Raw genomic sequence first — 27,639 nt, forward strand, 5'->3', positions numbered from 1 at the left:
TTTCCAACAGGGGGAGGAACAGATTGTTGAGAATTTTTCTCAGATCTTCACCTTTCTCCTCCTTGATAGATCGTATTCTTAAATTTTTCCTTCTATTTCGATTCTCTTGGTCTTCTAATCGATATTGTAGTTGCCTCTGATTTTGTTTCAGTGTATGGTATTGATTTTTTAATTCATTTAATTCTGAGTCCTGTTGTTCAATTTTTGCCTCAGTATTCTCCACTCGCTCCAACATATAAGTTATGTCCGTTCTTAATGCGCTAACTTCTTCTCGTATTACATTTTCCAGTCTCTTTAACATCCCCTCCAATTCTACCTTTGTGGGGATATGGGTGTCTGTACGGGGGTCCTCGATTTGGCTGATTTCCTGTTCACCCTCCGTTGACGTATCTACAATTGGAGGGATCCCCCCCCCCACGCCCTTTTTAATTCCACCCGTTTTTTCTGCCTTTTTTCCCAATGCTGGGCTTTTGGAGCTCCCATCCGGGGTCATGTAGTGTCTAATGGTGGAAGTAGGAGGGTTGTCTTTGGGAATTTTCGGGGCGTTTCCCCTTGTTGATTTATTCATATTGTATTTTTTTGTTACTCTGATACGTTTCCCCAGTTTGGACGGCGGGTATTACCCCTTTTGATTTTTAATGTCCGACCGTAACCTACCGTATTAAGTATACTGGGGCATAATTTATAAGCCTCCAGTGATTGTGATATATCATATAAAATGGTGGGTGTTTTGTGTGCAATTACCCTCCGCTAGTTTCTCTGCAGGGGCACCACCACCAAATCCCAAATTAACCTCCCTTACTGCGTTCTATTGCCGGGCTCTCCAGTCACCCAAAAACGGCAATCGTATTACAATGAGCTTGCCCAACAGTACCTGCCCAGACAAACCGCGTGCAATGGTCCAGGGTAGGTTAAGGGTAGGTATAGTATCTCAATTAAAGTCCAAAATTCCCCACGGTAGGCCGAGCCTCCCCCGACCAGCGCCCTCCGTGCGCACTGGACAATAACCCCCGGGCCGCGGAAAACCAACACCGCCAGAGAGCACAAAAAGGTACAGTCAGTTTTATGCCTTTGCATGGGGGTTTGTCATCTGTGTCAGTTTATTGGAGGAATACTCTGGTATTCTCTAACACTCTGGTATGTTTATTTTCCTATTTAATTTAAACTTGCAAAGTATCGCTGTGCTAGTTGCGGGGTTTGGATGCTTACCCTCTTTGCCATACACCCGAAATCCAGCCTCAAAACAAATTTCACAGCAGTAGACCACTTGCTGTGTGCTGTTCAGGGACTGGGGTGACCGGGGGGAGCGTTGCGATCTACAGGAATAGGCACAGTACAAAGATAGGGGGTCATAGAACAAGTCCTGCGATATGTTTCATCCATCAATTGCTCCCTTCTCCATATTAACCCGTCATCATTGTATCAGTGTATCACAATCCTGTTTCAAATACCCAGTCTGTGGTGTATTTCAATTGCAAAGTATTTAGGAGGAGCACTATACAGTAAGCGATGATTTATGTAACAGAAAAAGTTCTTACCGGTCCCATGTTGTTTACCTTGTTGGTCGTTCTGGATTTAAGCCTTCCCCGCAGCTGGAGCTAGTAGGGCAAGAATATTACCTGACTGTGGCCGTGCTTCCTAAAAACAGAGGGGGGTATCGGCATCCGCGGGAGGGGCGAGGGACAGGGCACCCTCTGACACGTCCGCACTGAGCGGCGCTTCCTTGCTGTGGCTTCCCAATCAGCTGGTGAGCGGGGGTAAGAGCGAGGGGGGGCCTCGGCTGGGCGGCAGGAGGAAGACAGGAGAGAGGGACGCATGGGGTGTACCGTCAGCGGTCTAGCGGCTCAGCAGTCTCACGCCCTGCTTCGTAGCCACCACCGCTGGGACACCCTTGGATCCTCCGGCGTCCTCCATCTCCAGTCAGCTAGCTAGGTCCGTGGCGTGGGCTGCTCCTCCCTCAGCGTGCGGACCTCACGTACGCCGCGTCGAGGCCAAGCTTTTGAACAGGATGGAATAGAAACTGAGAACAAACTTGGATTGTGAATGCATCACTGGTTTCTGACCTGTCACCTAAAGGTTTGCTTTTTTCCCCACCATCACCTGGACGAAGGCATCCAAGGATGATGCAAGCAAGCATGCAGCCTCTCCATTTGCCTCTGGCAGAGAAGTTCCTCCATCACTTGAACCATAGGATCCTAACCATGTGGACTGACAGTGTCTACCTGTGAAGGCTTTATTGTAAAGTCTTCTACTGAAGACTCAATGTCTTTCAGGAGCTACCAGATGGCAGAATTCTTAGATCTCCTCTGAAACAGAGCATATGCTTCAACCAGACTTTAAAGCCCGATTCAAACCTATGCAGGTTGTAGTTTGCATATTCCAGGTGCATTTTTCAATACACATTTTTGATCCATTGAAGTCTATGGAACCAGAAACAAATCACTGGCCCTTTCTATAAAATGCAAAAATGTGACCTACATCCAAAGGAAACCATGTTAGACTGTAGTGTGTTACTGAAAATGCATATAAAAATGCATAGATGTGAACCAGGTGTAAGAGCTTGGCAAACTCCCACAGTAGCCAACACAGGTTGAGTAGAGAAAAGAGGTCTACGGGAGGTTCTCCAACCTCTTATCCATGGTGTCTTAACTGCTTGCCTACCAGCCGCCGCAGTTATACGGCGGCAGGTCGGCACGGCTGCGCGAGATCATGTAGCTATACGTCATCTCGCGAATCAGCCAATAGGGTTGCGTGCGCGCTCGCCCCTGGTCCCGACGCGCGTGCCCGACAGGCGCGATCACCACCGGGCACCCACGATCGTTAACCCCTTCCCTGCCAGTGGCATTTTTATAGTAATCAATGCATTTTTATAGAACTGATCGCTATAAAAATGGTCCCAAAAATGTGTCAAGTGTCCGCCATAATGTCGCAGTACGGATAAAAATCTCTGATCGCCGCCATTACTAGTAAAAAAAAAAAAATATTAATAAAAATGCCATAAAACTATGCCCTATTTTGTAGACACTTTAACTTTTGCGCAAACCAATCAATAAACGCTTATTGCTTTTTTTTAATGAAAAATATGTAGAAGAATACGTATCGGCCTAAACTGAGGAAAAAAACGTTTTTTTATATATTTTATGGGGATATTTATATAGCAAAAAGTAAAAAATATTATTTTTTTTCAAAATTGTCGCTCTATTTTTGTTTATAGTGCAAAAAATAAAAACCACAGAGGTGATCAAAAACCACCAAAAGAAAGCTCTATTTGTGGGAAAAAAAAGGACGCCAATTTTGTTTGGAAACCACGTCGCATGACCGCGCAATTGTCAGTTAAAGCGACGCAGTGCCGAATCGCAAAAAGTGGCCCGGTCATTGACCAGCAATATGGTCCGGGGCTGAAGTGGTTAAAGAGAAGCCTATATTTTTTTTTGTAAAATTCTTCCTGCATGGGGTACTGATGAGCAAGTGGTTCGTGGTGGAAAGGACTTTTGGTAACTGCCATATCCCAAAATCAGTGACTTCGAATGAAGAGGAATCCCATAGTGGTAACTTAAAGTGGCTCTAAAGGCAGAAGATTTTTTTTTTTTTTTTTTTTAGTGCATTAATATAAAATAATAATAAACCCAGTGTGCAGCAACCCCTCTCATACATACCTGAGCTCCCCTCTCGATCCAGCGATGTTGCACGAGAGTCAGGAAGTCAAGGGACTCTCTCCCCATTGGATGAGACACAGCAGCAGGCACCATTGGCTCCAGCTGCTGTCAGTCAGTGAGCCAATGAGGAGAACGAGGGGGATCAGGGCCGAGCCTCCGCTCCTTGTCTGAATTAACAGGTGCCCCCATAGCAAGCTGCTTGCTGTGAGGGCACTCGGCAGGAGGGAGGCGTCAGGAGCTCAGGCGGAGGACCTGAGAAGGAGGAGGATCAGGTCTGCTCTGCGTAAAACCACAGAGCAGGTAAGTATGACGTTTTTATTTAAAAAAAAAAAAAGGCGGCTTTAGTATCACTTTTAAAGCAGACCTTCTCCCTCTTTTACACACTTTGCATATCCTCCTTCCCCCACCTCCTGTTACAAAACTATAAACTAAACCCCCCCTCCCCAAAATACCTCTTTAAGGGACTCAGGACACCTCATCTCACCCAGGCAAGAATGGCGTCCTCCCTCCATTTATCCCTAGAGGCTTCAGAAGAATCTCCAGCACACTCTGTACGCGGTGCTTGTGCAGCAGTGTATCAAGGGGCCATCCGTATAGAACGTAAAAGGGCAATGACAGAGGGAAAGGTTGCAGCAGACATAAAAAAAAAAAAAAAAAAAGGGAAGTGAAGCTTTTCTTTAAGGCTAATGCGTACATCTGCCAGGAAGCCCACCAATGTCTTCAGTGTCTGAGACAACCCTGGACACTGAATTTCCTCCAACACCTCATCCTCCTGCAAAAAGGAGATGAGGGGGAAGGAAAATGCTCACATTTGCATCCAAGACCAGAAAGAATCCTTGTGAGCTGATCATGCAGCCCAGATATGGCTGAAGAAAATTCCCCCTTTGGAACAAAGGAAGTGGAGGACTGTGCCCCTGAAACACTGAAATTCCCAGATAAGAAAAAGATTCAGACCTAAGCTGATCCTATGGGGAGCCATTGCAGGCCAACTGTGTAAGGGGGGTCCTCCTTAGCTTACTGAGAGATTTGGGAGCCCATCCCATCGTCCTTCCCTCTACCTCTCTGCCATGCTGGAGGTTGAATTAGGCCTTTGACCCCAAAACTTAAGCAGCCACCCAGCTGAGAGTCATGTCAGCCTAAGCCAAACACCTGTGTGTGTGTCAGTGTCACCTCCAGTAGCCTGACAAGTACTTGCAGTGCTTGTAACAACCAGCAGGGCTGGAGACCGAATGCTGCATCTGTCTGTCTCCCAGGAGCAGTGTGATCTCATCTCCCACAGAGAACAGGCTTAGGCAGCTAAAACAAGCACGTATTAAGCCTGTGACAAACCAAAAAATTGCACCCGCACATGAACAGACACACTTAATGGCATCACTGCACAACTGCTGCATGCCAGAATGTTCCCCTTCGTCTTGAGTTCTGCCACCCCTGCTGCAGTCCCATACAGCAAAAACTGTCCAGAAGTGCCAGTGCACCCAGAAACACAGGCATGGGGAATCGACATATGCTCCACTATACTCGGATGTACTTTGTCATTCTAGATTCAGGCAAGCAGGCCCAGTTTTCATCTATCATGGGAACGATTAAAAAAAATGAAGTTGTTGCCATTTTTAAGTTTTATATTAGTATGCCTTGAAGGTAACATGTTTTCACCTACATGGGCTCTGCTTTTTGTTTATAGGTGCAACACACTCCCCTATTTCAAACACCCATAGCACCCTGAAATGATTTTGCAAACACTGACTTTATAAAAGTCAGAGCACAGGCATACCTCTACTCTGCCACCAACAATGCAATAGTCTTGAAGAACCTATGGAAAGACCAGGGCATTGCCACATAGGTTGCAAAGGGCAGTCTGCTTACACAATGTTGGTATTTGCACAGGAATATCAGGGGGACTCCCAGTGTGGGCCTTAACTGCATTTTGAGAAACCAGCAGCACACGTTGATAACTGCTACAAGATTCATTTATTCATTTTAGAGTTTTAACAGTTTTACTTTAGAATAAATATTACAATAATTACTCAATCTGTGCTCACTAGAAATATACTTTAGTCAGTCTTTATTTCTTTGAAATGTTGTAGTTTTATTCAGTCTTCATTCTGCTTACAGCCTTTTTCTTCTAATAGCCATTTCAAAAATGGACCTCATCGTTTTGGTCCCAATGGCTATCGATTACAACATATTGTATGACTGGAAAGAAAAGGCAAATAATACAAGACTTATTCTGTGCTTCATACCTCCATTCCTACTTTTAGAAAAAGGAGAATAATTAAACCTGAACTCAATGCAGTCATTAAAAACATAATTTAAATACAACAGTGTATTCAATATAAAACATTAAGTGTATTTTTAAAAACAGTTGAAATAACTGAAGTAAACTGTGTTTTGACCTCTTATAATCAAGACCTTTGATTGGGAAAGAGGAAGGCCAGCACTAAGTCCCCATTCACATCTAGGCGGTTTGTCGCCTGTAGTGCGACGCCGCTGCCGCCAGAGGGATGAAAAGACATTGCCCTCTATGGAGATGGTTCACATCTCCACGCCTGCCGCCTGCTGCCTGAAAAAAGGTCCCGGACCTTTTTTTCAGGCGGCTTTCGGCGTTCGGGAACCATCTCCATAGAGGGGCACATCTAGGCGGACAATCGCAGCGTTTTGTCACCGCAAATCGCGGTACAAAACGCTGCTATTTGCCGCCGCAATTCGCGGGACAAAACGCCGCAAATTTGTCTGCCTAGATGTGAATGGAGCCTAATAGCCAATCAGATGTGCTGCTGTGCTCATGTTCTGACAACAAACATGTTGACAGGGTAAGTGAGAGATATAAAAGTTTAGCCTACTGCTACTCACTCAGTGTCCAATCACAGCCTCTGAGTGCAGGGGAAATTACCTAGCTAAATTGTAGTAGAGAAAACTGGTCACTAACCTGGCTGTACAGGCTGGATAATGGATGGACAGAAATATAAATCCTTTGGCAAGTAAAATACCTCCCATACATGCAACCCAGCTATGCATTTAGCTGTAATTATCTAAAAAGCTGTAGCTAGATTTGCAACCAAATTCATAGAAACTTAGGAGCTAATGCGCCTAAAATGGATACACAAGGACAATTGGACTGTGTTACGATATCAGCCCAGCTTCAAAATTAAACAGAAATGCTTGGACTGACGGATAATTCGTGGTTGTGTTATAAAGTGGGGAAGAAAAAAAAAAAAAAGAAAAGCAAGAGCAGTTAAAGTGATGGTAGTTTTTTTTTTTTTTTTGTACCTACAGGTAAGCCTATATTAAGGCTAATCTGTAGGTACAGTGAATATCTTATAAACTTGCCATGTTTAGGAGATACTGCATCACACGGGATGCAGTCGGTGACATCACCAGTGCATGTGCGCTGAAGGTCCAGCATGCCGTGCTGGACCTTCAGAACTCAGTGCCGCAGCCAAGAACTCCCGCGTGTATGCGTGAGATTGACGTCATCATGGCCCCGGCCACTCATACAGCCAGAGCCCACAAACCCAGAAGGAAGACAGGGGACAGATGGAAGCCCTGTCAGCGTGCTGCTGTAGGGCTTTGTTCCAAGGTAAGTATTTCATAATATGTTAGTATGCGATGTATACTAGCACATTATGCCATTACCTTACAGGGGTTATTTTTTTTTTTTTTTTTATTAATGCTGTGGTTTACTACCACTTTAACTTGGCGCCAGCTTATTTTGAGAAAAAAATAATGGTAATGAAAAGGTTTTCTAATCCAACTGCTATATGCCCTGAGCTTTATCAGCCGGCTGTTTCTGCTTGTATCCATATACTAAGTCTTTGTCCAGTCTATCCTAAATCTTCGAGATGGTCATCTTTTGCTGACAGACAGCAATAAAGTGCCCATAGACAGAGGAGGGCAGCCAGCCATACAGATATGAACTAACTTTTGGCACTTCTGACAGCTGGCTTTACCAAAAATGGCTCTGCTGGCCATTAACACATTAATAAGGAGAGGGGAAAGACAGAAAATGAGACAAGCATCACCGCCATTACATAAAGGGAACAATTGCCAACACAAAAGATTTCCAACTCTGTCTGATGAATATCCCCATCTCCACCAACAGCAGTTGGTTTGTGAGTTTCTACCTAACCCTTCACACAGGATATATTTACCTGATTCAGCAAAATGCAACCCATTTAACTATAGGCAGCTTTGTGGAGAAATATACAACTTAAATTTGTTGCCTTAGACAACAGTCCTATAACATTTTTTTTTATAGATTTCCTTCATTGCCCTGAATGCACGGTAATAACAGTTACTCTTGGGTAAAAATATTACACATATTTACATATAAATATTATATAGTTGATATGATCAAGCAAAAAGGACGGCTTATACATTTAGATACATTAGATAGAAGTGCAATGTCTTATTTAAAGGGCCAATAAACCTAACCCATATGAAGAAGTTACTCATAACAATCACAAATATCCATGTAAACGTTCCCCTAACAATGGAAATTAGATAATTGTCATTTATGAATGTTTTCTGTCGATCATTCTATATTACATACTATTTTGGTCTTAAAAAAAAGAAAAAAAAAAAAAAAAAAAAAAAAAGGACATATGTCTGTATTCATAGGTCTACAGAACAGGAAGTCAGCTGAGAGGATAAGGTGAAAAGCCGACAACTCCTCCTTCCAATAAAAGTACTTTGTTGATAAAGGGTAGTATGCAGGTTATAGCAGCTTACGTATTTAAAAAAATAAAATGGCTAGGAATAGTTTTTTTTTTACTGAAACGCATTGGCGGCTGTAACTTGCACACTTTTAGCGGGAGGACAAATTGCTGGCTCTTCACTTTATACTCTCATGCGGTTTTAAGTGTCAGGAAGACACAGTGAGCTTTGGAGCACAGTTGGTCTACCTCCAGGGGCAATTAACCAGACAGCGTATGTCTGTTTGAAGAAGCTATTAAAGTGGATCTCCTGGCAGTTGAATCCCAAAAAAAATGCATTCCCTCCATACAGCTAATAAAAGGATTTAATTTTAGTTTTGTCAAAGGATTGATCTAACAGTATAAAACTTTACTGCAAGGTCCCGTGGCAGCTGGAGCACTGTTACATCATCACATACAATGTAGGACCAGAGGTGAATGCTGGTTCTGCATTAAAACGCAAGTAGGTCAATGAAAGGGGTGGTGAAAAGACTGGTCAAAGAACAGCAAGACGAGAGACTTTGGGGGGCCAATTATCACAACCAGAACAGACATGCAGAACCATGGAAATTGTTTTTTTATTCTGTAATAAATCATCACCTTGACAAAACAAGCAACAAACCCTTCATTAACTGAGGGGTGGGGAGCACAATGTTTAGGACTTAACTGCCCAGATTTGAGCTTAAGGCCCCTTTCACACGTCCGTTTTGACGGCGGACCTGAACGGCTGCTCCATGCAGTCCTATGGAGCATCGGATGCCAGCGGAGACATGTCCACTGACATCAGACCCGCCAAAATCGGACGTATGGCGATACGTCCCCATCTGTCCATGGCGAATCGGACATGCTGTGCATTTTTCATCAGATCTCCCCATAGGATACAGCGGTGCTGCACAAGCCCCTCCCCGCTCAGTAAGCAGAGAGGGACTTGTCATCCGCCGGCTCAGCAGACAGATCTCCCGCTGAGCCGGCGGACTCCGTAGCGATGGAGTCCGTCTATGTGGAAGAGGCCTTAAATATGTATTCTTGATTAAAAATATCCATTGTCTGGAATGTTTACATATTTTTTCATGAATGTTGTTCAATTCTTTTCATTCAATAAAAAATGTAACTTATATTTAATGGCCCTTTAACATTATCTATTCAGTCCATTCACATTTAGGTGCATTAAAAAAAAAAAAAAAAAAGGATATACTGTGCACAAGACAAGCACATGTTAGTAAACAAAAATGATAAAAATCAAAAATGACAGTTATTTTTGCTTCCATTTCTTGTTTAAAACTGTTATAGAAATAGATTGTTTAAAATTCAGATATAAGATACCTATCAATGTCCAAAGTAGATGATTACTGATGTTGTGATCAAGGCTTGTAAAGTCGGAACGTGTGAGCCCCTGTATATTTTTACTCTTTTTTTATGCACCATTAAAGAAGCAACAAGGATGTTTGGAGTTGCTGGCTCTATTCTTTGTATTTATGTCTGTATTGGTGTGAGAGCGCATCAGAGCCAGAGAGCCCACTGTGGATTTTATCACAAGCCTGCAAAGGACCTACATGGATTCTGAGCATTGTATTATCTGCTTTTACCAGATGATTAATGATAGTGCAAGGAGTCGCATTAAAGAGACACTTTACCCAATCAAAAAATAAATAAAGTAAATTCCTAATTACTACCATTTCCACGAATCTCCCACGAGAACACATACATTCATACATCTCCATAGTCTCCACCCACCCAGGTAGAACAAGGATTGGGGGATTACCACTTTTTTTTTTTTTAGTGTTCCAAGGCTTGTAAATTTCCTCTGGCATCTTGATAAAGGCTTGGCACTAGATCCATCTCCTGGTTGGTCGTGTCACATATTTGCCAATGTAGTGCTCTGTGAATGGGCCTTACAAGGGGTCTCTATTTCCCAGATGTAAGCTGAATAGGAATTATGATGTGGCATTTTCATCCTGCCCAACCCAATGAAGCAGATGCCCGTTTTTCATAGCATGAAATAATGAAACTAAAAAGTGTGCTGGGAACTGGAAGCTGGGTTGCATATTCCTGAGTTACTGTGATTTTCCCGAGATGTCAGCAACTAGCCAAAGTGATGCAGGCTCCTGGTTTTCAGTAAAGTGTGCCTTAAAAATATAAGAGAAATAGAAATTGATGTCTACATTCTGGTAGCCAGTAGATTCTTTGACATCAGAGGTGAAGCTCTGATGGTCCGTTTGGTGCTGGCAGGTCTCCATTCATTGCCCGTAGATTGTCTACACCCAGATATCCCAGCAGGATCTCACTCCGTCTGCGGGAAAGGTGCAAGATGTCCTCTGCCAGTGACTGGATTGTAGTATACCTCACTTTATCCAAGTCAAACATGTCCTTTAAATACTGCACAATTTGATGCTGTTTTGTAAAACAAAGACAGATATGTTATTATTGCTGGCAAATGCAATCTATGTAAAAACAACAAGCAGGAAGAAAAGCCTCAATCCCAATCCTCCCCACTATTATAGGGAACCCCTTCTTTATGCAATATAAAGGCTGAACTTCTTCTGAAAATGTCTGGCTGGCATACAGATTCTCTGGTTCCAATATTTTAGAAGTCGCTGCAGAGAATTTATTGAGGCCATTTATCAAGGGATCAGGAGAGAGATAGACAAAATTAAGAGAAAGGTAAATAAAGCTGGCCATACATCAGCTACATTTCATTAATAAGCTCTAGTGGAGTACTGATAATTTTCATCATTGTCCTCCCCAGGCCTTAAAGTGGTTTTCTAAAGGCTGAAAGTTTGTTTTACTTAGCATTTAATGCATAAAGGAAAAAAACCTCTGTGAGCAGCCCTCATCCCCCAATCCTAACCCCCCCCCCCCCCCCCCAGCGTCCAGCGATGTTCACGACAGCCTCGGCTGTATAGGGCCTCGGCTCTGTGTCTTATAAAAAAATATCCCCATTTTTTTTATTTTATTTTCTCAGTTTAGGCCGATACGTATTCTTCTACATATTTTTGGTAATATAGTGATTGGTTTGCGCAAAAGTTATAGCAGCTACAAAATAGGGGATAGAATTCTGACTTTTTTATTATTTTACTTTTTTACTAGTAATGGTGGTTTTCAGCGATTTTTGTCAGGACTGATATTATAGCGGACACATCGGAGACTTGACACATTTTTGGGACCATTCACATTTATACAACGAACAGTGCTATTATAAATATGCACTGATTACTGTATAAATGTGTCTGGCAAAGAAGGGGTTAACACTAGGGGGCAAGGAAGGGGTTAAATGTGTTCCCTGGGAGTGATTCTTACTGTGGGGGGAGGTTACCCATCTATGTTCCTATGTACAAAGGACACAGCATCTGTCTCCTCTCCCTGACAGGACGTGGATCTCTGTGTCTACACACAGAGATCAACGTCCTTGGCTGTGTAACGGCCGATCGCGGGTACCTAGCGGGCATCGTGGCCGCTAGGCACGCGCATCGGCATCCCTGTGACGGGCCGGGCACGCATGCGCGCCCCCCAGTGGCGGGAGGAGCCGAGGCCATAAAAAGACTGCCTCCTGGGCCTGTAGAGCCACCTTGTAACTGTCTTTTTACAATGGCCTGGGTCTCAAGAAGTTAAAAACAAAAGCATTAATATCACTTTAAGCTAGCGATACATTCTGAAAAGTTCATCCAGTTCCCGATGGACTGTTCGAAATTCACTTTGTGGGTGATACCATCGGCCTCCTCCTACCCAGGCAGGACATTTTGGGCAAACAGCGGCTGCAGTCAATCAGATGCAGCCGCTGTTTGGGTATTCTAAGAGCGGCCAGAATACAATTCTGCAGACATGACTAGCCTTATGTTGACTTCACGCAATCTATGGAGGAACAATAGAGACATCCTTGGAGAGAGCAGCATTGTCAACCTGTGGAGAAGGTGGTGTTAGAGACGCTAACAAAATTTAGATGTACTTGTCCAACAAATTAAAGCTGAGCAGAAGGTGGGCATAAATTATGATATTTTGGCAAGAAAAGCCTGCCTACCTCCAGCTGCCATAAGCCCTGTACACACAATCAGAATATTGTACAAAAAAATAATCTGATTGTTGGTGCACAACTTTTGTCCGAAATTTTTCAAAGAGACAAAACACAAATTTTTTTTCTCGTACGATTTATTTTTCGTCCAAAAATGCAATACAAAAATACACTACATCCCTTCCGAATGTTTATTCTGCCGTATGAGAATTTTCATACTTTAGTAACCTCTTCATTTTCAAAAATGGAGACTAGCATGTTAAAAAAACCACACACATACACACACACACACACACTGACAGGACGTGGATCTCTGTGTTTACACACAGAGAGCCACGGTCCTGCTCAGTAACTAGGCAATTGCGGGTTGCAGGCGCCGGGCACGCACATCGGGTTCCCAGTAAAGCGGTGGGTGCGCGCCCCCTAGTGGCTCTGCAAGGCGAGGACATCATATGACGTCCTCTCAGAACAAGAGCACTATCGTGCCGCCGTCAATTGAAGGCGGCCGGTAGTAAAGTGGTTAAAGCATTTCTTAAAGCAATGTTTTTTTAAACTGAAATACCAAACATGTTATACTTATCTGCTCTGTGCAATGGTTTTGCTCAGAGTGGCTTTGAATCTTCTTTTCTGTTGTCCCCCTCCCAACACTCTCTGCTTCTCCTGTTGTGTGCCTGCCCCCATAGCAAACTGCTTGATATGTGGGCTCGATCCCGAGCAGGGATGTGTGCGTACATAGATGCACACAACGTGGCCCCGCCCCACCTCACAGCAGCCAATGGCTCCCGCTGTTGACTTAGTCCCTGTGAGGAGAGGGGAGAGAAGAGATGCAGCCAGGCACAGTGCTGGATCGATTGAGTACTCGAGTAAGTTTTTATGTGGGGGGAGCATAGCAAGTTGTAAAACATTTGTTACCTTAATGCAGGGAATGCATTAGGGTTAAAAACGTTTTAGCTTTAGAACTGCTATAATGTGCATCTGAAATCTATACACAATAAGGACAACATGGCAAATGAGGTTTAGAAAAATACAAAATAATGCATTTGGGTGGCAAAAATATACAAGCTATACACTAGAGGGAGAACCTCTGGGGGAATCCAAGATGGAAAAAGACCTGTGGGTCCCAGTAGATGATAGCAGCAGCTTGGCATTGCATGCCATTGCCGAGCCTAACAAAGCAAACATTGGCATGCATTAAAAAAAGAGATCAACTCCAGAAATAATGTGTCTGCACCTGGAGTATGCCATCCAGTTCTGGGCACCAGTCCTCAGAAAAGATGTACTGGAAATGGAGCGAGTAACAAAGAAGGGCAACAAAGCTAATAAAGGGTCTGGTGGATATTGGTTATGAGGAAAGGTTGCGAACACTGAACTTATTCTCTCTGGGGAAGAGGCGCTTGAGAGGGAATATGATTTCAATTACCGTACTGGTGACCCCACAATAGGGATAAAACTTTTTTTGCAGATGGGAGTTTAACAAGACACATGCACTCATTAAAATTAGAAAAAAAAGGAGGTTTAATAATAAACTACGTAGAGGGCAGTGGTCTCTGCGGGGGCATCGATCGTTTAAAAACAAAACAAAAAAAAAACACTATTAGATAAGCACCTGAATGACCACAACATACAGGGGTATACAAGGTAATACTGACATATAATCACACACATAGGTTGGACTTTATGGACGCGTGTCTTTTTCCGGCCTCAGCTACTATGTAACTAAGCTGTTTTGTTCTCTAAATACATTTTCGTTAGTATTCTCTAGAATACTGAATATGTACACATGTCCATGTATATCATAGAAGGTGGAAATACAGCTAATAAATTACCTTAAAGAAAGTACAAATTTCTGTTAAATTCTCTTTTGGACCAAGAAATCCATATGCCAATATGGGGCTGACATGCTCCGATACGGAGTAGAAGTGAGCTATAAAGCCATCTGGAACCTAACAAAAACAAAACAAAACATAAGAATCAACATGTTACATATACAAGCCATCTCAACATGCACACCAGAACAGTCTACTCCAGGGCCCTGGGGCTGAGAGAAGTCATCAGCACTATGGCTGCCTATAGTTTGAAGCAATGTGTTTTACATCTTCAAAGCACAGGTTAAGGGTTTGTAGTCTGACTGGCCTTCTGGGAATGCACAGGTAGCATCTATTTAACTGGGAGAGAGAGAGAGAGAGAGAGAGAGAGAGAGAGAGAGAGAGAGAGAGAGAGAGAGAGAGAGAGAGAGAGAGAGAGAGAGAGAGAGAGAGAGAGAGAGAGAGAGAGAGAGAGAGAGAGAGAGAGAGAGAGAGAGAGAGAGAGAGAGAGAGAGAGAGAGAGAGAGAGAGAGAGAGAGAGAGAGAGAGAGAGAGAGAGAGAGAGAGAGAGAGAGAGAGAGAGAGAGAGAGAGAGAGAGAGAGAGAGAGAGAGAGAGAGAGAGAGAGAGAGAGATGCCCCTGTACAAATTAGTAAGACCTCATCTGGAATATGCAGTTCAGTTTTGGGCACCAGTTCTCAAAAAGGATATCGGAGAACTGGAGAAAATGCAGAGAAGGGCAACCAAACTGATAAGAGGACATGGAGAAGCTCAGCTATGAGGAAAGATTAGAGGAACAGAATTTATTCTCTCGAGGAGATTAAAGTCGAGGTTCACCCAAAAAAATATATTTTTAACATTAGATTGAGGCTAATTTTACCAAGCAGAATCGGGTTTTTTTTTTTAAAATGAATGCAGTACTTACCGTTTTAGGGATCGATGTTCTCCCGCCGCTTCCGGGTATGATCTGCGGGACTGGGCGTTCCTATTTGATTGACAGCCTTCCGACGGTCGCATACAGCGCATCACGAGTTCCCGAAAGTAGCCGAACGTCGGTGTGCAGGCGCCGTATAGAGCCGCACCGACTTTCGGCCACTGGTGATGCGCTGTATGCGACCGTCAAAAGGCTGTTAATCAAATAGGAACGCTCAGTCCCGAAGATCATACCCGGAAGCCACGGAGAACATTAATCTCTAAAACGGTAAGTACTGCATTCATTTTAAAAAAAACACCCGATTCTGCTTAATAAAATTAGCCTCAATCTAATGTTAAAAAATTATTTTCGGGTGAACTCCCGCTTTAAGGGGGGATATGATCAACATGTACAAATACATAAGTGGTCCATATAGTGAACTTGGTGTAGAGTTATTCACTTTAAAAAGGTCATCACCGAGGACAAGGAGGCACTCTATGGCTGGAGGAAAAGATTTTATCTCCAACTATAGAAAGGCTTCAAGAAAGACTTGTTCGGTCCAGCTCAGTAGATTTTTTTTTTAAACGAAGGCCTGGGTTCTTTTCCAAGTGCACAAAATATAACTGGATATTAATATTATTACGATAGGTAAAGTTGATCCAGGGAATCCCCCTTGTGGGATCCGGAAGGATTTTTTTTCTCCCTCTGGAATGGATCAACTGTGGAGTACAGGATAGTGTATATAGAGGCCTTCTATATGTTTTCTGTTGGTTAAACTGCATAGACTTGTGTCTTTTTTCAACCAGATTAACCAACTATGTAATAATTAGAACCTTGTCTGTGTCCCTGTCTTTCTGTCCTGGTGTTTTCCCACACAAATAAGAATAAAACAACTATAAAGTACACATAACTAAAAACTCAATAAAACAGAACCAAAGTGAAATCCTGTATACAGTAAAAAAGGTAACTAAAAACAAGAAACAGACAAATGTACGTTTTCCCTTCATGTCAAAGTATTCCTGGGTTTTGCCTACTGTATATACTGCCCACCAACATACCTTCTGCATTACCATCCTGAAAATACGTCTCCCTATCATATTTTCTGTGCTAAATCCTTCAGATGTTGCCCATCACACTCTGTTCTCTTCTTCTCATGCACATACTACCTGCCATCATACCCTTGGCACTCCCCTCTACTGCCCACCATCATATCCTCTGCACTCCCCTCTTACACATACTGGCCACCATCATACCCCACAAACTCTTCTTCTGTACATATTGCATGCCAGCATACCAGGCACACTCCTCTCATGCACATACTGTCCATTATTATGCCCTCCACACCACCTCTCCTGAATATGCTGTCTGCCATCATATCTTCTGCGCTCACCTATGGCACATACTATCTACCATCATAAACTCTACAATTCTATCCTTCATATGCTGCCAGCTAAATCAGTTATTCAAGGTAGTCTGAAATATTCTTAACTTTGTCTGTTCTGAAACAGGTACACTTTTGCAAATCAACAGAATTTTGATTTTCAAAAGGAGGACAACACTTACCATGAGAAGTCTTCGTTTAGCTTTTAAAACTGACCAGCATGCAGTTGCCAGTGCCTGTAACATTGAAAAATGTTTTTGAATTAGGAACATAAAAACATTTAGACAAAACAAAAACGAGGCTTAATACACAATATAAAACCAGACTGCAAACTGGTATCCTAATACAGAGTTGAAATACATAAATATTACATTTTCTAGTTGTTAAATAGACCTGTAATGAGAAAAATATTGAGGTTGCCATTGCCGACCTCTGTAAATACTAGATGCCTGGCTTTCTCCAATAATCAAGTCACTAATTCAGGAACAGCATGCAAAACTGCAAAGAGATGTCAGAACTCCTGGCATGTATACATGTTTCTATTGATGATTCAGAAAGGACTAAAGCTGCTAGATCAGGGGTCTCAAACGCAAAATTACCTGAGGGCCACAAGACAAGTTTTCATATCCCAAGGGAGTCGCAAACTTTCAAACATCAAAAACAGAACTGGTGTCAGCGGACATATTATTGATCCCCAGCACTGGTGTCAGCAATAACCCCCAGCACTGCTGTCAGCGGACGCACTATTAACCCCCAGCACTGGTGTCAGCAATAACCCCCAGCACTGGTGTCAGCAATAACCCCCAGTACTGGTGTCAGCAATAACCCCCAGTACTGGTGTCAGCAATAACCCCCAGCACTGCTGTCAGCGGACGCACCATTAACCCCCAGCACTGGTGTCAGCGGACGCACCATTAACCCCCAGCACTGGTGTCAGCGGACGCACCATTAACCCCCAGCACTGCTGTCAGCGGACGCACCATTAACCCCCAGCACTGCTGTCAGCGGACGCACCATTAACCCCCAGCACTGGTGTCAGCGGACGCACCATTAACCCCCAGCACTGGTGTCAGCGGACGCACCATTAACCCCCAGCACTGGTGTCAGCGGACGCACCATTAACCCCCAGCACTGGTGTCAGCGGACGCACCATTAACCCCCAGCACTGGTGTCAGCGGACGCACCATTAACCCCCAGCACTGGTGTCAGCGGACGCACCATTAACCCCCAGCACTGGTGTCAGCGGACGCACCATTAACCCCCAGCACTGGTGTCAGCGGACGCACCATTAACCCCCAGCACTGGTGTCAGCGGACGCACCATTAACCCCCAGCACTGGTGTCAGCGGACGCACCATTAACCCCCAGCACTAGTGTCAGCGGACGCACCATTAACCCCCAGCACTGGTGTCAGCGGACGCACCATTAACCCCCAGCACTGGTGTCAGCGGACACACTATTCACCCCCAGCACAGGTGTCAGCGGACAGACTATTAACCCACCAGCACTGGTGTCAGCTCTGACCGGTAAGCAGATTTTTCTTTCTATGCATTTAAAAAACTCCTTAATATTAAGCCAAAGCTTTTTTTTTTTTGGATCGATAAGGGTAAGCCCAATTTATTTATTTTTTATTCCAGTGACAATAGTCACCAAGACAAATAGAGACTAAATCTCCCTAGAGGGGGATACGTGGACAGCAATAAATAGCAAAAGGTTCTAATCCAACAACCAAAAAAAATAAAATGGTGGCTGTACATGCGCTTTTATATCGGACACTGATAATCGTGAGGTGAAGGTTGCATGTTTTTCTAATACACAAACTCAGCTAAATTGTTCATCCAATGTTGACAACAGAGGTACATGCATATTTACTCACAGTTTCCTTGAAGCTATCAGACAGCCAGCGGTTCCGCAAGACCGCAATTACTGAGGTCGGTGGATTTTCCAAGTCCTCAAAGGCATCCATTAATATAAAATCAAGTGCTATGTCAAAGAAATTCATGCAGACCACCTAGAAGGAAAAAAATAATAATTTCCATACAGGTAGAAAGGAAACAAAGCAACATAACATAAAACCTGGAGGGACAGAGTATCTCAAATGAGAAGGGAGATCTTCTGCTGTACAGATTATCACCCCTCTAAATGGATTACATGGATTTATGCACTCATAAAACCTCAGCGATACGATTAGTTCTAATCCTATTTAACCACGAGCCTGTTTTTCAGACTCAGTGTTTAAAAGTTAAAAACAATTTTTTTTACTAGAAAATTACTTGGAAAAAGAAAAAAAAATGATTATATATATATATATATATATATATATATATATATATATACATATATATATATATATATATATATATATAATGTTTGGGGGTTCCAACACCCTAGAGAATAAAATGGCGGTCATTGCAATATTTTTTGTCAGCGGTCTTGCATGTGCACTTGTTTTGGACAAAATTAATTTTTTTCAATAAAAAAAATAAGGACAACAGTAAAGTTAGCCCAATTTTTTTTTATATTGTGAAAGATAATGCTACGCCGAGTAAATTGATACCCAACATGTCACGCTTCAAAATTGTGCCCACTTGTGAAATGGCGTCAAACTTTTACCCTTAAAAATCTCCATAGGCGACGTTTAAAAAAATTTCTACAGGTTTTGAGTTACAGAGGAGGTATAGGGCTAGAATTATTGCTCTCGCTCGAACGATCGCACCGATACTTCACATGTGTAGTTTGAACACAGTTTTCATATGTGGGCGCTGCTCACCTAGGCGTTCGCTTCTGTGCGCAAGCTCATTTTTTATTTTACTTGACTTTATCTATTTTTACACTGTTTAAAAAAAATAATAATAAAATGGGTCACTTTTATTCCCATTACAAGGAATGTAAACATCCCTCGTAATAGAAAAAAGCATGACAAGTGTTCTTAAATATGAGATCTGGGGTCAAAAAAGACCTCAGATCTCATATTTAGAGAATAAAAATAAAATAAAAATTTTCCTTTAAGAGCTATGGGCGGAAGTGATGTTTTGACGTCACTTCCTCTATGGTATGGAGACGGGTAGGGGCCATCTTGCCCTCACTCTTAGAACCCATCAAGAGCCCGATCACCTCCGCCGCTATGGCAGCTCCGGTAAGCAGCGGAGGGCGTGGGAGAGGCCCCTCTTCCGCTGCCGATGAAGGTGATCTCACAGCAAATCCGCCGCAGAGACCACCATTATCGTTAACCGGACCACCGCCTGAAGAGATGAATACCTTGGTTATGGTAGCAGCTGCTGCCATTACCGAGATATCCCTCTTCAAAGTGCCGACGTATATAGTCGTGCAGCAGTCGGTAAGTGGTTTAAGTCCGTCTCCAACATTGTGCCTAGATATTTAGCATGCTTGCAGCACTGGATTCTGGGTTCAGTTTCCAACTAAGACATAGGCAGCATGGAGTTTTTAAGTGTGGCTTTCCTCCCACAACCGAAAACATAGTGACAGCCTAGCCCTAGTAGCAGACTTCCATCCAGACTTTCCCCTTTTTGAGTTGTGGCAGATAGAATATGATTACTGTATCGGTTTGCCATCAGGGACTAGTGGGAACAGGAAGTGCATGCCGACCGCAAGACTTACGCTGATCAAACTCAGAATATCAGCTCTGCACGACTAGAATGCTGAACACTTGGAGCCCTTTCACACACAGCATGGCTACGTTAGCAGTAAGGCGCTAGTTTTCACTGCACTTTACTGTTATTTTAGTGGCTCTTTTTGGCTGCTAGCTTTTAAACCCTGCTAGCGGCCAAAGAAAGGGTTAAATGCGCCCCAAAAACACTTTGCAGGCGATTCGGCAGTGGTGCCCATTCATTTCAATGTGGAGGAGCGGTGTATACACTGCTCCTAAGATTCTGCTTGCAGGACTTTCTTAGTCACATCAACCCTCATCAGTTTCTGCTCAGTAGGGAAGACAGAATTTACCATATACGTGTGGCAGTTATCTGCAGATTAGACCTAACACAGCCTATTGTGTCATAAGACGTCAATACATGAACCCCTTGACAGCATATTTTCTCCTTACCCCGCGTCCTTCTAGTTCTCTCTCAGTAGTGGGCCATGTATCTTCCTTCAGTGCATACTGCACAATTTCTTCATAGTTCTCTATGAAACTCTTAGGATTCTGAAAAAATTATATATAATTATATAAAAATAGAAAAACACAACAAGTCAGTCAATACAAGAGTCTTTCAGGTAGGGGTGCAACGAATCAAAAAACTCTCGGATCAGAGTTATGGATCGGATCATTTTTCGGATCAGCAAAAAAGAAAAAAAAAACTAAACTTGTTACACCCACCAGAGTTTTAGATTTCAGTTATTTTCAACACAAAACGTATATGTATATCTGACGGACTGTTTACATGTTACATTTTAAAAGCCGCAGCAAACCTGCCGACCTTACATGGTTGCTAATGTGAACGAACACCTTTGATTTTCACATTTAACTAAATGTAAAAATCAGAGGTGTTCTGTCACATTAGCAAGCATGTAAGGTCAGCAGGTTTGCTGCTGCTTTTAAAATTTAACATGTAAACAGTTTGTTGGATTTCCAAATACTGTATTTAAGCACATAAGCTCAGTTTTGTGTTGAAAATAACTGTGAAATCTAAAACTCCGTTGGGTGTAACTAGATGTCCGCTTGCCCGCTAATGGCTATCATTACTGTGCAGGAGTGTGGGGTGGAGCAAGATGGCGGCGACGAAACGTCACTTCCTGACGAGACAGCCGCCCCTGGGTGTACCAAGATGGCCGACGCTCCGGAGCTAGGCCGAAGCCGGGGACTTTCCTATGGCCAAGACTGCGGAGCGCTCTGCGGATCGCGCAGTGTGCCAAACTGAACAGGGTGACCCGTTCGGATCATTGACGATTCGTTGCACCACTACTTTTAGGCGGCCCGTTATCCCATCTGACAGCGCTTATGCAGACAGGCTGTTGTAATCCCTTTATTGCTTCCTCTGTGCTTTCACAGCTCTCTAGCAATCTTTAGCAGCTGTGAAACTGTGTGAAAACGGACTCTCATAGCATAGCACAGTGAGCTGTCAGCCAAAAGGAAAATAAAGTATAATTTCACAATCTAGGAAAGGAGTAATAGACTTCTTAAAGCGGAACTACACCACATCTGAACACCAATTACGCCATCTACTGCATTTATAACATTTTAAGCGAATTTGCCAACCAATCCGTGTCTTTGTGCTTTAATTTGCTGAGAAATTAGTTTGAACCCCCCCAATAGCATTTCTGGGTGTGGTAATCTTGAGTAAGGGAAGATGATTCATGTAGCATTTACTGTCTAGAATCCATCTGCCCTTAGCACAGGCAGGAGGGTGTGCTTAGCTGAGAAAACCCCTCCTCCTCTACTGAAGACTTCTGGGATGTATGACATAATCTGCCTATAGAGATGTGACTGGAGAAAGGGTACAACATAAAGCTTGCAACAGCCTCTATGCACAGGAACTGTTAAGATCAACTACTGTTAGATGATCAAAAGATAAGGCAAGGGTCAAATCGCCAATGCATTAGGAATAACTGCTAAAACATTGCAGCTGGGGCACTTTCTAGAAACACTGAATCTTTATACAATACCTTTTCAGCTCGAACAATCAGTCCTGTCACCATTTGTTTCCCAACTTCACCAAAGAACAACCGGTTGCCTTCATCCTGAAGTAGTTGCTGCAATCAGAAAATACGTTTTTTTTTTGCCGCTAAAGCAGATTACAAAAAAGTATATGTAGGCAAAAAAAAAATCTGAATGCTCTTAAGCATCTGTCCCTGCACACACAGTCATTCCTTTACATTTAAAGCCAAACTCTGGGCTTGGCACTACCCTACCTTTCCTACAGGTCACCCAAGCTGTATGTAATACAATTTTGTGTATACTTATCTATTTTGAAGTCTTAAAGTGGATGTAAACCCGATTTTTTTGTATTTATTTTTTGGAGGTCACAATGTACACTATAAGATTTCCTATCATCTGTGCCCAGTCTTGCCACACAGAGTTAATCCAGCTCTGAGCAATCAGTGAAATAAAACGGACTTGCAGAGAAAAACCTTAGTCCATTCCGCCCCCTTGCTATGAATAACAGGTTATTTACATATCTCATGCATTAGCCTGGAGACAGGCATTATTTTTTAATTACCACCCCCACTCCTTTTCTGAAGTCATGTGGTTACCGTTCTGGATTTTGACTGCATGTTAGTGATCATAGCAGAATTTAGTGTAAGGAATACACAGAAAAAAATGCATGTTGACAAGGGGAGTGTAGAGGAGGGCGGGGGGGGGGGGGGTCCACTGACATCACGACTCCACCCACCAGGCTCCAGACAACAGATCCACCCACAGAATCTGCAGTTTTTCAGTTCTTATAACAGACAGAGGGGAGACATTTGACAGGTAAGGATACATGCAGGAGGCATGTATATCCTTATAGATCAGCACTATGACAGTAGTTTAGAAAGGATGAGAGTGGGTTTACATCCACTTTAAAGTACAACTAAATGCAAAACTTTTTGTTAGTTTTGGATAGAGTGGAGAGGGATTAGAAACACCCATTATGTTTTTTTTATTGCCGTCTGCGCCTCTGTTAGGGAGATGCACCTTCTCTATTTGTCCTGTTTACTGTTGTACTTTTATCATCAAAACTGAGAGCAAAAGAAAATCTAAAATTTTGGGTTCAATATACATCAGTATACAGCACTTATTACCTTGAATCCCATAAACTAAAATAAAGTGCTACAGTGCATCAATTGCAACACAATTCCAATAACCTACAAAATACATTCACCATACTGTGATAACGCCATCATATAAATCACATTACCTAAAACAAAGTGCTCCATTGTATAAATTACAATACATAATTAAATACACTACAAAATGCATTCTCCTTACTCCAATAACATTATTCAATCATAACAGTGCATCAATAAATGTCCAATCAACGTGAGAAAGAAAAGCGGATGTCCTGGATGTCATAACCCCTTGGGGGGAAAGCGCATTGAGAGGTCATAGCCATCTGGTGCATTGTCCAGTGTGGTGGCGATTCATGATGGCGAATTGTAGCATGGAAGGAATCATTTATTTTTGCACAAAAAGCACTGAGCTCTTTACAAAATAGAGTTCAAATAGCACTTTGATAAAGACTTTTTTTTGGTGATTTCATAGAATTTGATTATTTTAGGTGTAGCGCAGGTGTTATTGGTTTATCTCAAATTTTGTGTTGTCCCCAGAAAAGAGGGAGAAATAATCCGAAGGGGACATAAGTTCTGCTAACCAAGGGGGGCCCCAATAGATTGCCTTTATTTGCAGGGATATCCTGTCACTTCCTGCTTTGACTATGCAACAGGACTTGAAGGTGGGGGGACGTTTTGCCTATAGTTCTACTTTAAAGTGGTTGTCAACCTATTTTAAACAACTTTATGCTACAGGTAAGCCTGTAGCTGCACCGTTTAGGAAATATCCCCCTGTGTCTGCATGTGCCGAAGTGATGGCGCGTCGTGCTGTTGCTTCAGTTAGATGTGCTGTTACCAGGTTTACAACCACTTTAAGGTTGGTCATATGATACCACAATGTCCTCCTCTTCTCCTGGGTTGTCCTCAGTGCTGCACTATTACTCAGTGAATTCAGGGAGCACCATACACTTACAGAATTTGTCCTCGGTCTTCTTGGCACCATTCAACCAAAAGACAGAATACATCTTGTGACAAAAAGTACTGTGGAGGACCTCTGGTGAACTGCCTATCTACCTACTGTAACCCGTTTGCCTTATCTGTGCACCATCAATGCATTAATAAAGGAGATGCAAAATTAAAGTACTGTGGGGGACAGCTCCATATTGAAGGGGAGTATTGCAACCTTGTAACCTTTTTTGTTTTTTTATATACAGGTCGAGGCCCCAATTTAAAGTAAAATAGCTCAAAGTTGGGCTTTAAGCCTATGGAACGGGGCAGGAAAGGCAAGCTACAGACACTTGTACTGGCTTATTGGGAGGAAGAAGAAAAAAAACCCCCACATAGATTACTACTTTGCCACCCAAATCAGCAAAAATAAGATTTTTCGTCCATGGACGGACACAGCTCCTTAAATCTTGACAAGTGGGTTATGTTCCCCGTTTACAGGAGAGGACTAGGCAGAAACATGTTAAATGGTTAAATACAGTTGAACAGCCCCGCCCAGGGGGCGGTCCCTCCAGACATAACCCTCCTCACTGCAGCATGCAGCCTCAGTTCGTAACAAGCAGTACAAACCTAAAAAAGGAGGGGTGGGAGCTGTGTCAGTCCATGGACTCGGAGAAAAGTATTTTACGGTGAGTACAAAAAAAATCCTATTTTCTCTTATCGTCCATGGACGGACACAGCTCCTTAAATCTTGACAAGTGGGACGTCCCCAAGCAGTGTCAAAAATGAGGGGTGGGAAATACATCAGTAAAACCATTTTTTATCTCACCCCATAACAAGCAGAGCTCAACAGAGGAGGTGCAACTTTAAACAGCCGCCTGCAAAAACTAGCGGACGAAAGCAGCATCAGAAGATGCACTCACAGCAACCATGTAAATTCTAGAAAAAACGTGAACCGACGAGCAAGTCGCCGCCTCGCATACCTGTGAGACCAACGCATGATGTTGAAAAAAAAAAAAAAAACAGGAAGCATCAATTGCCCTGGTCGAAAGTGCCGTGACCGGAAAGGGAGCCCGCCAAATAAGAGCATAGGCCTGTATGACAGCCTACCTGATCCACCAAGAAATGGTGGTTGACGAGACAGCCAGGCCCTTTTGTGGACCAGACACCGACACAAAGAGTCAGAACTCCGAAACGGAGCCGTAGCAGGCTGGTACACCCGCGAAGCGCGTACCACGCTGAAAGTATGAAAGGCAACCTCTGTAGGATGCGCCGGCCGGAGGACAGAAGGATGGAAAAACAATGTCCTTATTCCTGCGAAAGGCCGAAACCACCTTCGGAAGAAGGGAAGGTTGCGGGTGCACCACCACCTAAACCTTCTGGAGGATCAAGCATGGCGGCTTGCAAGACAAGACCGCCAACTCAGAAACCCCTCTAACAGAGGTAAAGGCCACTAAAGGGGCCACCTTCTGAGATAGTGTCAAGAGAGAATCTCTCTGATGTTACCACAAGAAAGATTCCAGAAGAACCGAGAGCACCAGAGTCAAAACTCATGGGGGGAGAGATGGGCCAAGAGGGGAAAGTATATGACAAACCCCCCCTGCACACAAAAAGGGGACCCACCAGGGAAAGGGCCGCAAAAAGGCCACTGAAAGAACACAGCCAAGACTGAAATCTGCCCCCAAACGGAGCTTTAAGCAATCTTTAGATCCACTCCAAGCTGTAAAAACAGCAGGACCCTGGACACAGAGTATGTCCGTGGACGTCACTCCATCCCTTCGCACCAAGAGAAGTAGGCCTACCAGGTGTGATGGTAGATCCTCCGGAAGAAGACTACCGTGCCCTCAGCATTGTTGTGATGACCGAGTCTGACAGACCCCGGTCTCTTAAAGTCCAGCTTCCAATGGCCATGTTGAGCAAAGTCAGTGACTATACAACAGGATGAAAACATGGGACCTCGAGACAGAGGTACCTCCCGCCCTGGCAACTGCCAGGGTAGACGAACCAAGGACGCCGAGGCCAAGCTGGAGCAATTAAAAGCATCGGGATCTCCTAAGCCTCCCCACTGTGGCGCAGCCGAGGAAGCACTACAATGGCGGAACGGCAAAAAATTGCCGATATAGACCCCACGGGGCCCCCAGCGCGACTGACGCGTCTGCACCACATCACCAGACTTGGCCACTAGCTTTGACACCCTTGCGGTGGAGACGAGCGGTCAGGTGATCCATGCCCTGTGAGGGTCACCTGCAAGGGAGCCCAGCACAAAGACCAGACACCCTGGTCCAGCATCCAGTGGCCCGCCCGCTGGTATACCTGAAGGTAGACCGAAGTCACTGCCGTGGCGTTGTCCGGCTGAAACCAGATCGGACGACCTTGCAACCTCCTCGACCACGAGGAGAAACATAGCCTGATCGCCTAAAATAGAACAAAGACCGGTAGACAGGGTCCACAGCACCTGGTGGACCCAGGCGGTCACCCACCCAGGCCCGACCCTGGGTAACTACCGAGGCCAGACGAGAGCGGGCACATACAGGGAGGTGTGGCCCCAGATCCACACAAGTCCAGCGACTCAGACCCGATGGGACCCCCCAGGCCCACAACCCTTGAGGCTGGCATCCGTGGTAAATACCGACCACTGGAAGGGAAAAAAAAAAATCCCCGGACCGAGGAGTCAGGGATCCCCGTCACCAACTCAGAAAGACTTGACTAGGTGGCACAACGGAATCTGATTTCAGAGACAATCGATTTTTAACACCTGGACAGTATTTCCCCCGGAAAAAAACAAGTGTGGAACTGGGCATACAGTACCGCCTCGAAGGAGGCTACCCATGGGCCCTGGACCAGCAGGTGCCCGGAGAGAAGACCGATTGCGTGATGCCAATACCTTCACCGCAGACTGAAGAGTCTGCAATTTCTCCAGGGGAAGAAGGACCTTCGCCACTGAGGAGTCCAGATCAACCCTAGATACTCCAACGCTGAGTCGGAACCTAGCATGCCCAGGATTTGAACCCTGGGTCGCACACATGGAAGGCGGGCTTGCTGCCACTGAGCTACACCTTCTGGTGTTTAACACCCACCCGAATCTTCGGAGGGTCCGAATGGGAATAACACATCCACTAGGTAATGGGAATAACACATCCACTTGCTCTCAGAAAAAAGTCGTCCAAGTAGCCAACGAGGTAAAGCCTCGCTGTCCCAATAAGTTAGGATAAGTGCAAGCTCCTAGCTGGAAACCCATGGTGCTGACAGAGACCCTCTCTCACCATAAAGCACAGAAAGAACACCGACATGCGCAAAACGGGACATGCATGTATGCGTCCCTGATGTCAGAGGACGCCAGGCCGTCCCCCGGATGGAGCGCAGCAACCAAACAAAAGGATTCCATGTGGAACTACCCGACGTTCACAAAAGGTATTCAGGGCCTGAGGCCCCTAGAAAACCCCCAAACCTCTCGTCCTGCAGGAAAAGTAAAATTACCCCGCAGCTTAGCAAGTCCCACACTGCCCAAGGCAGACCGACGGGCCGGGAGAGGAAGACAC

The 27,639-nt window shown here is 44.0% G+C and overlaps 1 protein-coding gene across 3 annotated transcripts in view; it reads right to left on the reverse strand.

The window, feature by feature from the left end:
• Positions 1 to 10,452: 10,452 nt before the first annotated feature.
• The window catches only part of MIGA2 (mitoguardin 2), an 83,188-nt gene continuing 66,001 nt past the window's right edge, over positions 10,453 to 27,639 (reverse strand). For 2 of the 3 annotated variants that reach the window (XM_040324690.1, XM_040324689.1), the window contains exons 11-16: positions 22,070 to 22,156; positions 20,511 to 20,609; positions 18,327 to 18,461; positions 16,634 to 16,687; positions 14,180 to 14,296; positions 10,453 to 10,738 (exon numbers count right to left, since the gene is read on the reverse strand). In XM_040324690.1, the coding sequence (XP_040180624.1) occupies positions 10,538 to 10,738; positions 14,180 to 14,296; positions 16,634 to 16,687; positions 18,327 to 18,461; positions 20,511 to 20,609; positions 22,070 to 22,156 (693 nt within the window). In that variant the 3' untranslated portion in view covers positions 10,453 to 10,537. Of the gene's footprint in view, positions 10,739 to 12,901; positions 13,154 to 14,179; positions 14,297 to 16,633; positions 16,688 to 18,326; positions 18,462 to 20,510; positions 20,610 to 22,069; positions 22,157 to 27,639 lie in introns of those variants that run through there. The other variant, XM_040324691.1, reaches the window with a different exon arrangement.

Source organism: Rana temporaria, chromosome 9 (genome assembly GCF_905171775.1).
Source record: "Rana temporaria chromosome 9, aRanTem1.1, whole genome shotgun sequence".
NCBI classification, from domain to species: Eukaryota; Metazoa; Chordata; class Amphibia; order Anura; family Ranidae; genus Rana; species Rana temporaria.